Here is a 17,478-nt window from a genome sequence, read left to right as displayed (position 1 = left end):
GATAACTGTTCTTCCGTAGAAACCGTTGGACATATTTTATTAGAATGTGTGGCCTACTTGGCACCAAGATCCCGTTTTTTTAAGATATTGAACGCCTATATCAAGTGCCGGTAACTTTGAAGACCATCCTAGGACCATGGACTTGCCCCTCAAAGCAGCGTCAGGCTCTAAAAAGTTTGTTTTCATATTTGGAGGAGATCGGCCACATTTCGAAATTGTGATCGCTGTGACACAATCTACAAAATAATCCGTCGAGCCCGTCAAGCCACGGCAGTGTTTTTTTTTTTTTTTCTGCCCACCTCTCTCTTGGGCCTGTTTTCCCTACATCCGCGACACCTAGCAGAGAAGCATGTAGGCGATTCCAAACGCCGGCAAAACTCTGCTTTTTTTCAAGAAAGTGCCTTCTCTCTATCACATCCCTCTCTCAGGCGCACACATGAACCACGCAATGTTTGAGCCTTGTGGCGGGGTTTCATGGCTCTTTGTTATTAGCTTTGTTAACATACACATGGACTTGGTCCAGAGAAGGAGGTTACCCAGGAGATTTGAGCCCCTTTTGAAACCCTCCTACACAAGATTGCAGAGCGGTGTGGGGACAGGTACTTAGCATGAAAACTTCTGCAGCTGTTTTTATTCACCGCGGAAACAGTACGTGGACTGCTCACAAGAACTATGTACGCTAACGGTAGCGCCGCCACGCGGAACGCGAATAATTCAGCCCCAAATGTGTGACGTGAAAATGCAATCTTTATTACTGTGGTATTACGAATGTCAGTGCTCGGCGACATTTCAAAAAGAGAAATACTATTGTACAACCCAAAATAATCTCATTGAAAATAAATAAATGCGCTTTCATACAACATTTCCTCTTTTTTGCAGTTTCGTACTCCTTTTAACAAACATCAGATCACCCGAAGAAACTTCGTGGCATACACAGTGGAAACAAAACAACAAAAAATTTGTGGCATCAAAAACAAATTTTTTTTCTCACAAAAAGAACTCGCTAGGGCTATCACGACAGCATGACACGTGGGGGTTTCATAGCGCGGGAGAATGCATGCAGATGAGGGCGAAGTCTTCACTCTGATAGCATAAGTAATGACTTGGGGCCTCGAAACGGGACGGTGACCGGTCTGTCTTATGATACACAAGCGACCAGTTGTTAAGGGATATTGGCCGATCAATCACCGAGTAGGCTGCTTTCATATGGGATTCAAAGCCCCGCCGTGTTTCTGCATGCGTGGCCACTGAATTCTCGGCGCCTGAGTTAGAGCACAACATCACAGCACCTGTACACTGTCGTAATTTGAATACTGGACGCGCACCATTCATAAAGAACAAAAAATGTTATCAAAGTTTTATGCCCAGACTTTGTAAAAAACGTTAGAAAAAAATGGCGGAAGTTACGACTGGAGATACTCTTACATTTTACATTCGAAACAATAAATAAGTTATTACACAAAAAGCAAACGTGTGGCCTTCAAGTCAATTCGTGGGTAATAAACGGGAGTATTGGTGTTGCTGGCTGGATATGTGTTGCAACCGCCTCTCTCGTTTCTCATTCGCCTTTTCTGTTTTTATATATGTTCAGATGCCTTCACCGGACAGCGCTGTTCTTTTGAGCTGTCTCATCAAATTTACAAACTGCAAGCTGAATGTTCTTTGGCTGTCAACCTCCATGAGTTTCACATTCCTGACTTCAATTTGTGACATTCGGTATGTCCTGGTCGTTGAGGTCATCGTGCAGGGGATTTAAATGATCAGCTCCTAGGGACCCGTGAAGCATGATCGGCGAGCTCGTGGCTCAATGTTCGGCCACTGTTCTCGCACGCACTCAAAACACTCGATCAATAATAAGCGCACCAGCCTGTTTCGTGCAACGACGACGGCGAGCAGACAAGTGTAAGTTTGTATGCAGCAACGATAACAAAAGAAAAAACCGTACATGCATCTATGACGAACAGTATGATACTTTCGTTACTTGCACGAATCTTCAGCCCACTACATTACGTCGTTAGCAAGCCGTACATCCCACACCTTAGCGCACAAGTATTAAAAATGCCCACGCATAGATTCGAAATGCAGACCCTCTTTTAATCTCGAAAAAAATCTTTACGGAGTAACGTCACCAAAGTAGAGCTATCATATGCAGTTCCTAAATTTCTCCTACTCTTGATATTCTTCCCCGTTTTTTTTTTCGTTGTTGTTGTTTTTTTCAGGTGCGTGTGCGTGTGAGGCAGGTGCTTTAAAGCACGGATTGAACGCGTTCAGAAGTCGTTTCAACCTCTTTAGAATACGAGGAACACACGAAACTGAATGTGTGTAGCATTCAGAGTGGATCCTTTGTTCCGCAATTCCAAACCATGTTACTTTGCAGCATTGTTTCTGGAAATTGCTTCTGGAGGCTTAAATGAAACAAGAAATTCAGTGCGTAACGTTTATGTAAACTCGTATCGACATGTTCGAAGGCGCATGCCTAGAGTAGACATCGCTGCATCGAATAAATAGTCCCACCCAAGTTGTGTCCCTTGATCAGTAGTTTTCAAAGACTTCCCAGCCAGGATACAGCCATTGCGGAAGCATTTTCATGGACAGAAGCCTTCTGTGGGCTAATTAAAGCGTCTCTATCTCAATTCACATCGCGCCATTCATGCAGAGCTTATAGGGGTCGCCTCCCCCTAAATCTTATCGTGAAGTTCTTGCTGACAAGTAGTCTCGTCCAAGCTGCCAATACACGCCCACAGCGACAAGTACGTGCACGATGCATGCTGAGTAAAGCGCCAAAGAAGCTCAGTAAAGCCAAAGAAGCCTCACTAAACCAAAGTTATTCGCCTTGGCTAGGTGCTGCTGCTGGTGTTTCATGATTAAACTGCGAAACTTAAACACCATTCCGCTGTCCTCAGTCAGGAACGCACGCCAGCAGGTTTCCACCTTCTATTAGTGATTAGGCCCTTATTCCCATTGCTTGCATACGATGTTGTCGGGCAAACATGCAAAGGATTCCAACTCGCTCGATGGGTACAACGTCCACTAACGCTAGCGAGGCTGGGTTGATATCAGCTCTTACTTATTGGTTCGACCAAGTTCAACAGAGAACTGCCCTTCGTTTATTACAGCAAAGCTTGCACCTCTTTCACCGTGCTAACGTTCTGGCCCCCATAGGCTTAGTTTACAAACGATTTGAAGACATTTTAGATGTCCAAGGCTTTGCGCGTGGCTTTGAAGGGAACACTGCTCATGAGGATTCACGAAATTACCTACGCGCCTCAACAGGCTGCCTACAGCGTACACTCAGTGCGACAGACTTGACATGCCAGCAGTTGTAGACTACGGCATTCTGAACCGAACAGGCCCTGCAGAGCAGCGCTCATAACAAAAAAGAAGGAAATAGATCGGGTGCTGCATGAACTCGCAGCCTGTGGGGCGAAATAAGGCATGAAAATATGTGACTCGGACAGCACAATGCGGCGTGAAGCACAATGCGGCGTGGTTGAGGCTGCTCACAGCAGACCCGTGAACTAGGTGTTCGCCGGGGTTCACTGAGGAACCGGCTGTGCGCGAGACCAAATTACCGTTGAGCACCTCTTTCTCGTGCTGAAATTGTCCGACACAAGCGCGTGCTCTTTGGACGGGCATATGCAGCGCCCGGCGGAACACTGGGATAGCAAACTCTGGCTGTCGCAGGACGCGCATCAACGACCGAGCGCTGACTGCGCACGGCGTCAGTCGAGCAAGTTCCTCCTGAAAAATACCGGGGGAGCCTGTCCCCTCGCACGTTCACCGCTGGGCCCGCCCTTGATTGGGGCGCCGTGGCGGAGCTGATCAGATGGAGCGGTAGAGCAGGATGGTCATGTCCCTGTACGCCATGCGCACGTAGCACTGCTTGGAGTGGGTCACGCAGCTTCCCCAGTTGCGGCCGACCACGCAGTGCCATGTGGGCTGGAACATCTGGTCGAAGTCTTGCTTGATGCTCTCGGCCACGTGCTTCTCGGTTGAGTACAGCTTCACCGCCTGGCTGGCCGACTCGACGGCGGCGCGCTGCATCTCCTGCGGCATGTCGGCCGCCTGCACCTTCACCTCGGGGTTCTCCTCGCCTCCGCACACTGTGGACGTCGTGGGCGTCACGCACGTCAGCCGCGCGCCGCCGACTCCGGCGCCCAGGATGCCGCCGCGCTCCGAGCCGCCGCCTCCGCCCGCAGGACGGCTGCTCACGTAGAAGGACGACTTGTGGCGGCCGTTTTGCCTGCGGCAAAATAGCAAATTCAATCCATAGCGGCAGCTAATGTGTACGGCAGTGATTCACCACATACAGCTCAGGTATCTGGGAGCTGTAAGATGAGTCCCAAAATAATTTTATCCGGGCCTTCAGAGACAGGTTCGGTCTCTTCTTTTTTTTTTTTTTTTTGTATGCGAACTACCTCGGTGAACTCCGACAATTTTATTTTTCACTTCTCCTGAGTCGCTTTTCTGAAGCCTACTTCGACTCACAGGGACTGTTAAGATGTGGAAAAAGACATTTCTGTAATAGCAGACAATGCACACGAATTATATACAGGCGAGTCTTTTCCCACCTACTACCGCTGTAATTACAACTCTGTTAAGCGCAGAAAAGAAAACACAGCACGTGGGAGACAAGGACCAGCACTACTTACAACTGAATTTTAATAACAACAACGTGACATATAAATAGAAAAGAACACGATCAAATGACTACGGAGTTTATCACGCAACTGCGAAGCCAACCACGCACCTGTCATGCATGCATGAGTGATAACTGCTTATCCAAGAAGGCCTGCTTTTTCGGGCTTAAAGATATGGATGTCTTACTGACACAGTCATATACCCGCTGCATTTCCTCGGCCTCAACAATCTCTCGCGTGCGCTGATCCGCGTCTCGAAATATGACGGAGCACGCATCGTACAGAGGCTCGCAGTCGTCGGACTTTTGGCAATAAATAGCCAAATTACTATCTTTGACTTTGCGTACCTTGTTACAGTGTTCCCTTGAACGAGTGTTGAGGAACCCTCAAGTCTGGCCTACGTATGCTTTTTTACAAGTAAGGGGCAACTTGTAGACCACCCGCGCCTACGTCCCATGCACCTCACGTCGTGTTTCCCACGGGCTGTGTTTTTTGCTGCGCTTAGCGGAGTTATAATGAGTACCAACTAGCTCGTACCCATACGTTGTTAAATACTACAGCTGGTGGCGCGGTTTATACATGCTAACGTTGTTCAGCGAAAAAAGACAACTTTAAGTAAAACTTAAAAGTAAACAACTGAAAATACCAGCATTTCTTTAATAAAAATGTATGTTAGACTTGTCTTTACTAAAGCAACAACACCGGTTTAAAAAGGCTAAAAAACGAGGCGAGATAAAAGAACAAAAAAAAGCAACGAAGACGAAGCGGCTTCTGTCGACGTTATTTTAAGGAAAAAGAAGAGAGAAGCTGCCGCCCTTAAACGCGCTGCCCGCATAAGGTCGGGTTCAGACTGTTGCCTCCACTGTCGTAATAACTGTAAAGAACAACGTCATTTCACGTGTCAGACAAGCGAACTACGTGACAAGCCGTTTTTTTACGTCCATAGATCACGACATGGCTTTTGCGTCGTTTGTATTAACATAGCCTAAGCAGGGTGGCCCATGCCGCATGGCCTGCTGATAGTGTCCACGGCCCACCCTTCGGCTATTTGGGAAGTGATTAATGAACATCGGAAGGAACGCGAGATGTCCAGAACACCAAGAAAGGCCCAGGGGAAGCATCTCATCTGTTTTTCCCCTCTGTGAAAATAAAAATGTTTTAAATCCTTGAAAAAAAATGTAGAAACACATGCTCTCCGGGTGGAAACCGAACACATGACCTTCGGAGTACTCTTCAGATGCCACACCCTAACGCCTACCGGAAACGCTGTACTGCCCATTTGGGTATTATGGGTATTATGGGAATGCAATGGGATTCTCACACAGCGCAATCCCGATCGATGAAGTCAATAGGCAAAGCGCCAAGCTAAGCCAAGCGAACAACAGGGCGGTGGGAACGCCATATCTGGAGGACCCCGTTGAAGCACACACACCCCCATAAGAGCTCGGGCACCACGGGCCGGGGGACACTTTTATCCTGTTCAACCGGTGGGTATCCGGCGGCGGGGTTCAAATCTGCTGCTTCCCGCTGCCGAGACATGTGCCCTAATCACTAGGCCACGGCTGGGGTGAATGTAATTGTGTCCTGCGATTGGGAGTGACAGCCAGCTGCGTTCCAATGACCCCGGGGGAAGGAAACAATCTTTCAACTGAAATGCGTGAGTACAGACATTTGGGAGAGTTGGCGAATGGCAATCATGGTGGCAAAACAGCGCAACTTGTAGCGTAAGAGGAATAACACAAGGCAAGCGCTGACTATCAACTGAATTTCTATTGAAGAGGACGAACACTTACATACATACATTCTTTTATGTGCACATGTAATCGCCTAACTGGGACATATTCTAAAGCAAGCGTACAAAGGTGCAGGTGTTTACAGCTATTTAGCACCAAAAAATGGAACTCTTTGTCGTGCAAAGACGCACATGCTTGACTCGCGCAGGATAGTGCTCTTCCGGTGCACTTCTGCTCAGTCTACGTTACAGGTTGCGCAGTTTTGCCACCATGATCTATAAAAAAATTGGGCCCATCTCCCCGCGAGGGGGACTCGAGTAAATGCGTCGCATAGGGGGTGGGTGTATTGCGTTAACGTTTAGTGTTTGGGGAGTTGGTGGTAGTGAATGCGTTGTATCAGCAGCTTCTTGACGTAGTTTGAATGAGTCAAGGATATAAGGCGCGTTCGTAGCCTCCCATTCTGTGTCGGCTTTGTGGCGCAGTGGGTAGAGCACCATGTACATTGCGTTCCGCCCGCAGGGTCGAGAGATCGAAACCAGGCGCCGGATATTATTTTTTTTATATAGTGTAGGGGGAGGGGTGCGGACAGCGACGGTGCGGACTACGACGGACGTCAACGCGGGTGACATCGTGAGTTACTGAAATGCTCTGCATTTAAAAACCCCGGGCCGTGACTCGGGCGTTTCCAACGTTTCGGAGAGGTATAATCGGGAATTGTTGGATCAAGAAAAATTGGCCGCGTATTTGCTCCTTTCGTTGCAAATGTCGTCAAAAGACGATAGTCTTTGTAGACATTCGCAAGGAAATGCCCCCCTTGGCTTTTCCGCTCACCTCTCATGCTGTTCCTGTACCGTCGCGCTCATCCCAAGGTAAACACGCTAAAGGTTTGCCCAAGGCGATTTGAATTTACCGCACTCCACTGCTACAGGCCAGGTTCCTCGATGACAGCGCTGTAGTACGGCGGAGACGCGAGTAAATGGAGGCGGCCGACTACAAGGTTTATAGAACCGCGTGCCGTGCTCCACGGGCGTTCCAAGCAGAACGTGGAACCTAGCTAGTGGAAACGTTCGTTGCTGTGGCCGCGTGATTTTTCCTATGCCGCCAGGAGGCGGCGGGTTTCCGCAGTAGATGAAGAATATCATTTGCTATCAAAAAACCAAGCATCCGTGAATTTTTTATTAAAGGAACACTGTAAATATCCCTTGTGTACTAATTTGCTGTCTTATATTTGCGTAATGTCTTATTCTTGTTGAACAAAGTTGACAAGTAGGAACATATAAACCGGGCTTAGACGCTCACATTTGGCTGTGAGTATATAAGACTATTGCGCAGTATGCATTTTACTTTGGCCGGGTGGCTGAATCGAGTCACAGACACACAGACAGACATACAGACAGACCAAAATTTCTGGGTTTAAGTAGCCCAAGAAAGACTATCGTCTTTAAAACCCTTTTCGCACCCCACATTCATGGCTTTCTCGGCTTTTGCTTCGATTAAATCACAGTATCCATGGTCAAGAATTAAATCCATGACCTTGACTTCAGCACAATGTCTTACCTATCGCAAACGTCTAGTTCCGTAGATTCGTTCGGATTGTCGTTAAGTATGCATGATTTTCCATCTCGCTGACCCGACTACAGGTTCCACCCTGCTCTCCGCTTCTCGTTTATAGGCGAAAAAAAAAACAACAAAAAAAGCACGCGCCCATCGCCAGAACTGATACTATAAGAAACTGGAATTTTGCGAGGGAAAGCTGCACTTCGACTATGAGGCCCCTAACGTTCGTGTGAAGTTTCGACGCTCTGGCGTTCTCTTTTTCGCCTCTGTGAGAAAATAAACGGCCGCTACAGCCAAGACATAACCCGTGTGTACGTGCTCACCAGCACAATGCCTTACCCACACAGAAACCGTGGCGGGTCAACTGTTGATGCCACCACAGTGTAAACTTGTAATGTTTTTCATGGGTATCACTACAGAAGGCCTCATCTAGGTTCCGATATTGCAGGACATTATTAAGCACATTCTGAGGTTGGAAGCGGTAATGATCGTTCCGTTATCCATTTAGGATAGGGAAATGAGTGACACCGGTAGAGGTAAGGGGTGCACACTCACATCGGGGCTATCATCGGCTTCGGCACGTAGTCTTCGACGTCCTTGAGCCGCTCGAGCCTCTCGGAGAAGTAGTCGGCATTGTTGGACAGCTCTGCAAAAATGTCGATGAGGCCGCATGAGCGATGTGCGAGAGTTGTCATTTGCGAGATTTTCAGAGGTCTCTTTCTTTTAGCCTTTTTTTCTTTATACTCGTTGGCTGCCCATAAAGGTTGTACGACTATATTGAGTCAGCAACTGTCAATTAAATTTCCACAATAGAAAATCTCAGTAGGCCCAATTTACTCCCCTTTTAGCCGGATCTCAATCCCTCTTTTCTCGCTTCTGCGGCATTCGGCACTGAAAGGGGTCACGAAGACGAAATGCAAGCTTGATTAATTTGAAAGAACTAGCCTTCAATACCTTACTTAGCTCCGTTCCAGCCACGAACGACGTTTTTTAAACAAAAAAAAAACACAAGAAACCGCAAAATTTTTAAATTTTGCGCTTCAGTGGCGTGATACGGGCAGGAGTGACGTACTATTAACCAGCACTAAAACATAGTCTTCAGTGTATTAACTGCACGTTAATATTCACTTGATACGATCAACCGGATCAGGAGACCCCCTACAATCCCGGTGTATTGTTTCTTAGCGATGGTTTGAGTCGGCGGCTGTCAATCGAACAAACAAGATTTTGTGACGTCATAGAAAAGTTGCCGGAAAGTGGCCGGGGAGTTGCCACTGATTTACGCGTTTCCTTTTATATCTCCGTTCGTTTTTTTAAAGTGTGCGGTACTACCAGTGTCATTGTTATCGGGACAAAGCAGTCTTTTTAATGAACCCAACTTGTATTTTCTCTTCATGGCCACTTTAATAGTTTGGCTAATACCTCTTAGTATCACTGAGTCAGCGGTGGCGTGTAATATGGAAACTATGCAAAGTTCACAGCAAAGAACTTTCGTTCCAATGCCAAGTAGACGACGAAGCAGAAGGGACAGTTGGCGATATGCGTTAGGCGGTGTCCAGTCAGATTGTACTGATCTTACCATGAAGTTCATTACATAATCGAGCATTTGTATCCGGTATGCAGGTGACAAAGGAGATTTGTATAAGCGAACGTCTAAGGCTTACCAGATTTCCTCTTATAGGCACACGATGAGGCAGCCATGCGTGGCCTGACGTTGGGGATGCTTCGCTTTCAGAAAAGTTGCGACAGCCGTGCACGGGTCAGAGCGGGACATAAACAATAACTCGTGGCTACGTTTAAATTCAGATTGTCGTTATGTATTATGTATCGCTATCAAATTTTTGTGGTCAAACTGATATCGGTGTTTCGCGAGCCGAAGCTTCCCCGCGGACATGACGGCTGCCATGGATTACGATTACTGATTAATTTGGACAAACTTCAATGCGCACAACAATGGCGCACGCACGGTTTTTTTTGTCTTTTGCCTCCATCAGAAAAAAACCCCGGGGCACTGGACAAAACTTTCTCGTCATGCAAACATGACTCCCACTCTCGCTGCTTCGTTCTGTCCGGCCTCAGTTCGAGGTGTGTGAATATGAAATTTAGGACTCCTAATCGAATACTATCAGTACGAACTGATTGCGAATTGAATCGTATCGTTTTAAATGCGAAAAGTAAAAACTGACTGTGAATTACCTCGAATATTTGCTTATACAAATATATTTGCCTTATCATTTATACAGCCTGTAAAACGTAGCTACAATGCCAAAAATCGAAGCCCTTTCGTCTGAGAAAGATGGCCGAAACTTGAAACTTTCTTCGACCGCAAACCGAGTCCAATCTCGCGAGGAATTAGTTCGTTGTCGTCTGGCCATGACGGCAGCCGGTGATGCACTGGCTGGCGATGCAACGACTATGTGCACCTTCATCTAACGCCGAAATGCCTTGCGCTAAAGCCAACTTTTCCGCGTGCTCTAATTACGATGATGATTACGATGATGACAGCCTTGAAGTGCTTGGAGAGTATCCACTGGAGGGGATTGGCCAGGGATAGAGTGCTGTCTGTGCACCTGCGCCTGGCACCCCTTTGTGAAAACCCGTTATGTAAGTTGGATTTTCTTTAGTGCGTACTGGGCGTAACGATTCGGATTTCAGAGTTTGACTTGGGACTTTGAAAAAATTGGCTTTCGACCATTCGCGTTTCAACCATTTTTTTACTTTACCAACGATCATCATCACCGTCAGAGAAAGTCGGCTTTCCCGCGTGGTCACCATCAGTGAGGCAAAGAAAGCTTCGCTCTAAAATCCAAACTTCTTCGATCGTGTCGGAATGGCCCAGTCGGATAGACGTCGACTTCTTTGCGCGTGGGACCCAGGTTTGATTCCGAAAATAAGACGCGTTTTTTTATTGAGACGCTCGTGTAAAGTTGGCTTTCCTTTAGTGCCTTTTTTTGTGTTCCGGAAGCTATCAGTGCGGCATAGAAAGATTTCCATTGAAAATAGGTGACTTAGGCAGTCATGGCTCAACACGTCGTAGGGTACATACAGTAGTGCTTCATACTAGAGTGGTACAAAAAATTAAAAATAAGCATAAATGATCAAGAAAAGGCCATAGCCGTGGAACAAAATATTGCAATTCACTGCCGTGTGGAAATGCGGGTCCCTTACAACATGCGGGGAGTATATATTTGACGGGTGGTTACGGTCATTGAAAGGAAACTGGACATGCTTCTGGCTGACATAACCTTACTGCAAGCCCATAAGTAATAGGTCTCGATATCTCACTCATACCGCTACTCTGACAGAAAACTTCATTTCACCTTATAAATTTTCCACTAATAGCAATTCATTTTACCAACAGACACTAGAGTTAGCATACAGTAGTTTCGAGTAAGGCTGCACATGTCAACCTTCTTTGCGCAGCTATGGCGTCGCGCAAAAGAGCTCACCCCAAAAAAGCATGCCATGCGGTGAAGCTTGAAAGTTCGCATGTCGTGCGGAAGAGCCAGCATTTATTGCTTCATTTTTTGTAATGTTACTTCGAACGGCATAAGAGCGCTGGAAATCAAATCAAATAGCAATCTCTTTTCACGAATAATTCGCAGTTTGAAATATTCGCGCACCTCAATTTTTTGTATTTCAATGGTCAACCGCAATTCGAAAGGTGCAGAGGAAATCTCCATTTTGGACTACTTTGCGGCGCGCAGCGTGTATGGATTGGGATTGGTTAACTAGGAGAAATTTTAAAACTCTTGAACCTTGTGCGGTCCCTTTTAACTTAAATTCAAGGGATGCATCTAATTTTAAAATCATCGTTCTGCATTTGCGGAGTAAAGAGGGTCCCAGAGCGACCACGAGCTGCTTCTGAGCGTCTGGTGTTGAGAATTGGTACCCAATAATAGAAATATATTTTCCTAAATTACAAAAAAAGGTACGCTCACACCTCCAAAATCGTGTCTGTTTTGAGGATACGCATGCCTATGAGCGCAATCTTTACATTTTACGCGTATTGTTTGGAGGTTCTAGATGGCTTCACGGGGAAACATCACTTGGTCTGGAAACATTTAACTGCTAACAGTGGGGCGGCATGGTTGCGGCCGCAAATACTTGTTCATTTCTCTCCCTCTTCTTCTGCGCTAACTACTCGGGTTTCTTGGCACGATGCTCGGGATTTGACTTTTCACGGCAAATTAAAACCGTCTTACATGCTTCCTTGTACGGAAACACTTACCTTAGGTTGGAAACAGGAAAACAAAAGATTAAATCTCTTGGTGACTGCACTATTCTATTGAATGGATCTTGCCCACAAAGACGTCACTGTCGGAGCCGGATACGACTGGACACCATCTGGTGAAGCTGTCTACAAATCTGAAGCAAACCTGGTGAAGTGTGCAAAGCTGCTGCTTGAGTATACGATGTCTAGCATGGAGGAAACTGCCGTCTCGGCGTTGTGTGACACGCGGCGAGTCAAACTGAGACACCGACGGTGTCGGTTGTCCTCTCCGCACGCTGCATGCACGCTTCAGGCGCCGCCAAAGCTGTGAGCTGTGAAACAAGCACTACTGCTTAAGTGCAGACCAAGAAGTTGCGCAGTGAAGCGTGCATCAAGATACGCTAGCTAGGTAAGGAAGCAATGAGAAAGCGTGGGCCTACCTCAAAAAAGGACTATCCGAAGAAGGTCTCACTATGAGCTCCGTAGTAAGGTGTGCTTGACCCTTTACCTTAGAAGATGAGGAGCTTTTTAGCCTTTAAATATCCTTCCTAAGGTAATAAACTTTCAAAAATTTGACCCTAAGGATTGATGGGTTGCGGTGAAGATTGAGTCTCTAGGACAGCCTTCTTGAACAGCCAGCGCTGATCTTAGGCGTTGGCTAGGCTGGAGGGATGCTTCAAGCGAAACTTCGACTATCGTAAATATTGATGAGCTGGACATGTGGTGAGCTAAGTAATGCTAAAAAGTTTGCTTCGTTGCAATGAATCACGGTCTTTTTAATACGTGCGTCTTGCCACACAACGTGATTAGTCTTTGATAGCAGGCAAGATCAAGATTATGTCACTGAGGGCTTCTTGCAAATCAAGCATCGCCGCGGCTATTTAAATTGAATGTCGATGTCTTTTCTAATGAAGTAGCAAACTATTTTCGTTTTACCTTTTCGGAAGGCACTCAAGCCGCCATTCTTGGCCTTCTTGTAAAATGAGATGACACAAGCCACGCTGTATATCTGCCAGAGAAAAAAACGAACGCAAACAGTTTTACTGCAAGAAACGTACATTAGAATGACGATAAAACCACAGATAATTATAACCTACACGAACGTAGCTGCCTAGGGGAAGACACAAGAACCTTTTTGCTCGTAAGAATGGCTAGTGATTGGTTAGCACCTGATCCGTTGTCAAGTTTTCATTATACAGCGATGGCTTCTCTTGCTACGGGAACATTTTTGTCATCTGCCTGCTGCTTAGAAGCCGAAATTATGGTTAATTTTTTGAAATCATGGTGTGTTATTCACCCGCCGAGATTTTGCGGACGGAGCTTTATGACGGGTTGCGACCGCACACATGTTGCTGTAAAGGAGCGGTAGTCACCTTGTAAAGCTCCGACCATGGTTTAAGGAAAACAGAAAAGGGGTGAACGACAATGTGAGAGAGTTTTGCCCTTGATTTTTATCGCAAGGCCATCAACGTACACAATTCAGAGGAACCAACCCTGTCATTGTTCTTAACTCAACTGCGGACGAGCACTAGACAAAAAAGGGCTCCGCTTTAAACATAAGTAATTGCCAACTAGCCCTGTTCTCGAAACCATAGTGCACACTAAGGCAATCCCGGGGTTAAGCTCCACCACAATGCAACGCAGTGACCAATCTATGGCCAAGCAACTAAGAAAATTCGGCGAATAACGACAACGTGCATGTTATCTGCATACCTGCCACCTCCGCAACGCCGAACGTCATGCTTACTCTACGTAATGTCACCGTGTAGATCGAACATTTGGGTCACATATTACGCTCGACCCACCGGGGTGGCTCAGTGGCTAGGGCGTTGTGCTGCTGAGCACGAGGACATGGGTTAGATTCCCGGCCGCGACGGCCGCTTTTCTGATTGAGGCGAAAAGCTAAAACGATCGTGTGTACAAGATTTCGCCGCGCGTTAAAGATCCCCAGGTGGTCAAAATTAATCCGGAGCCCTCCACTACGGCGCGCCTCATCGCCTGCGTTGCGTCGGCGCGTTAAACTGCACAATCATCAATCAATCAATCAATCAATCAATCAATCAATCAATCAATCAATCAATCAATCAATCGATCGATCGATCAATCTATCAGCCAACCAATCAACCAATTAATCAATCAATCACATATTACGCTCGGCATCGTATTTCGCATAAGTTTTCTTGTTGCCTGTATGGATTTGTTAATCGAGTGCGTTGCGGACAAGTAGAACCGCAGCAGTTGTCCCACAGTGTAGGGGTGTAAGACAAAAACTATGAGTGTAAGTTCAGAAGCAGCCTCTCTACCTTGATGTGGTGGTGGAATACGTTCTAGCATGTACTGCCCAGAAAAGTGATACGGAATGACGCGAAAAGAACGGCAAAATTGCATAAAAATTCAGAAATAGATTTTTTTACAAAATTTAAAGGAATAAAATTTCCCTTACCTCCTAGCAGGATGCTCTGAGAAGTGCAATACGTAGGTTTATTCGCTGTTTAGGTCTGGCCTATTTAAGAGTACGCTGAAGTCAATGCGTTGAACTCCTACTTCTCGTTGAATTGTTTTATATTTTAGGACATGTCACCTTTTGTTGACCTATGCAGTAAAATTATGAAACCTCAGTTCATGTGGAAAGCTCGTAAGATAACCGACACGCGCCATTCGCTGCCTCCACCCGGACTTCTAAGATGCCTTCAAAATGGCCGCCAGTTCAGTTTTATGCTATCTCAGTATTTCGAAATATTGTTCACCTATTTGTTACTGACATTTTGTTAGTTAACGGCCGTCTATACAAGAAAAACGTCCTCGCAAGTCAGCATATATGCTACCCTGCAGGCTTCCCAGATTCACATCATGGCCGACGTCTATAAAAAGGTGATCAGGTTGGCATAACAAAAAGGAGTATTGTTTCTTCCCCGTGACGAAATTGCGTGTACGTCGGCTAAACAACTCAAAGCCCAATTTTCATATTCTGGGCTTATTAAATAAGACAATAAATTAAGTAATATTTATATCTCAAATCAGTGCCACTTTAATTTAATGAGCAAATAAAAGTCTTCCAATATCATGCTGTACAAGAGTTTTCGCATTTCCTCCTTGTACGAATGCAGATGATACCAACATCAACTGTTCCGCGCACAGAAAACAACTGTTCCATTTCTGCCACAGCAGAACTGCAGAACAGTCGTACACGCATAATAGTGTTTCAGGCTTCCTTGTGACGATTAAATTTTTACGTCTCCTGTGGCTGCCTACTTCCCGCCATGACAGAAACGATGAGGTAGGTCAAAGATAAACGCACAAAAGTGGCAAATACTACAGCCATGCGAAGTGCGCTTGTGTGGTGCTACGACGTACCCTTAGTCCCGTCAGGAATCCAACGACGATGGACACCAGCACGTCGGTGGTCCCGCAGCTCGACTAAACAAAGAGAAAAAAGCAGCACGTTAAGACTACGAGGTAGTCACGAAGGGGCAATAAAAGTAAAGCTTGACATCTCGGGTTATAACAGCGGGCGAGCGATGACTGCTGTAATGCAGAACCCTTAAATGGTCCTTTAAGACAGAATGCAGGTGTCGGCGTCTGTAGCCATAAAAAGGCAGAGAAATTCCTATTGGCTAGAAGCAGATCCGCCTCCGACCCGTAGAGCCCCTTCAGCATTCAGTTAAGATGCATATTTCTCGTCAAACACAGAAAGGACGCACAAACAGCTATTACTGTTTGCGTAAAATGTTTACATGTTTCATTTTCACAAAGATATTTTCTGTGGAAAGCTCAGCCAACTTGGACGCCAGCAGAGACGATTGAGTGGGAGGGGGACGCGATGGTCGATAAACGGTGGCTGCACTGCGGGGTCGCTCGAAGGACAACCCAATCATGTTTCTTTTTTTTTTTTTTTTTAGTCAATCAAGAAGCTAATTCTTGCTCAGCTGTCACACTGCCGGTCTGAAAGGAAGAAGTTTTCTTGGTATTTGCGTGAATTAGCATGTACCGTGGAGAGGGGGGGGGGCGGTGGGTAAAGAACTTCACTCTAAGAAATCGGGGGAGCAGTTGAAGAGTCCAACAGTCATTGTACTCCTGCAGGCGTTGGCGCGCTCCCCTCGAAAGCTGCGGGGAGTTGGATGTAATGTTCGCTCCCATGAGGAGGAAGAGCAAAACTGACAGCGTACTCTTCTCGTGCGCGGCGGAGTGCAGCCCCAGTTCCGCTCCCGCACCAGTGAAGAGTAAAGCTGCACATCGTCTCCTCTCTCCAGTACGAAGAGTAAAATTGCAATTTCATTCGTGTCAAGTGCGGGAGTAAGCATGGAGAGGCACTCCTACCATTTACGCACACCAACTCATCAGCGATGTTTTATTTGCATACGTATATATTATATAAAGCAGTTGTGTAAAAAGCGCCCGAGTACCGCGTATTCTAAACGTGCAAGAATATGAATTTATGTAACGATTGCTCGCATCGTTCAGTGACATGAATGGAACAAGCTTGACAAAACTAAAAAAACGCATGTCTCGATTTGGTTTTGTTTCTTTGTTTTGTTTTTTTCCTCTGTAATGGCTTAGTTATCGACATTTAAAAAGTTGTCAGACTATGCATCATAAAAGGTGCGCACCATGGAGGAAAGAATACTGCGCGCCGATTTCAGCGATTACGCCGATTACACCGAGGGCGTCCCAGCGGGGGGGGGGGGGGGGGCGCGGCGGTGGACGCCGCGTCTCTCCGTAGCTCAGCCCGCCGAATATACGGCGTACTACCACGGCGGATTTTCCGCCACGCGATCTCGCGTCTGATTGATTGATTGTAGGGTTTAACGCGCCGACGCAACGCAGGCGATGAGGCGCGCCGTAGTGGAGGGCTCCGGATTAATTTTGACCACCTGGTGATCTTTAACGTGCGCCGAAATCTCGTACACACGGGCGTTTTTGCTTTTCGCCTCCAACGCGATCTCGCGTCTACGGTGAAAGCCGACACAGGCGGTGCACCCGCAAGAACCGGGCGAGCGACGACTGATCGCGCCAGACCGTGATGTCCCGCCAGCGCGGAACACAGGGCTGCGTTTTGTAAACCATGTGCTACGCACGAAGTGGACTTTCAAACAGACGCTTCATCCAACATGGGAAGCTCGACCTGCCCTTATCGTCATGCTTGCATGCTTGAACACAGTACGACGCGTGCTCGCATCGAATAGGAGAAACTAGGTTTTGAGAATTAAAGGTATAATTATTGAGAAAACTGAGGTTACAGTGGATCAGGACAGAAGAGCACGCGGAGAAAACGTCTCACGCGGTGCGCAGGCGTGGGGCGACTCTCCTCGGCGAACAGCACACACACGTGACACGC

At 46.7% G+C, this 17,478-nt stretch overlaps 1 protein-coding gene across 1 annotated transcript in view; it reads right to left on the bottom strand.

Annotated features, from left to right (window-relative positions):
• Window positions 1-785: 785 nt before the first annotated feature.
• The window catches only part of LOC144157918 (uncharacterized), an 81,692-nt gene continuing 64,999 nt past the window's right edge, over window positions 786-17,478 (bottom strand). The window contains exons 7-10 of the mRNA XM_077688637.1: window positions 15,498-15,560; window positions 13,080-13,152; window positions 8,486-8,576; window positions 786-4,243 (exon numbers count right to left, since the gene is read on the bottom strand). Of these exons, the coding sequence (XP_077544763.1) occupies window positions 3,823-4,243; window positions 8,486-8,576; window positions 13,080-13,152; window positions 15,498-15,560 (648 nt within the window). The 3' untranslated portion in view covers window positions 786-3,822. The remainder of the gene's footprint in view (window positions 4,244-8,485; window positions 8,577-13,079; window positions 13,153-15,497; window positions 15,561-17,478) is intronic.

Source organism: Haemaphysalis longicornis, unplaced genomic scaffold, assembly GCF_048455015.1.
Source record: "Haemaphysalis longicornis isolate Haplotype H1 unplaced genomic scaffold, Haemaphysalis longicornis Haplotype H1 scaffold_1, whole genome shotgun sequence".
Classification (NCBI taxonomy): Eukaryota; Metazoa; Arthropoda; class Arachnida; order Ixodida; family Ixodidae; genus Haemaphysalis; species Haemaphysalis longicornis.
The sequence above is the reverse complement of the archived record's forward strand: the minus strand, read 5'-3'. Positions and strand labels throughout refer to the sequence as shown.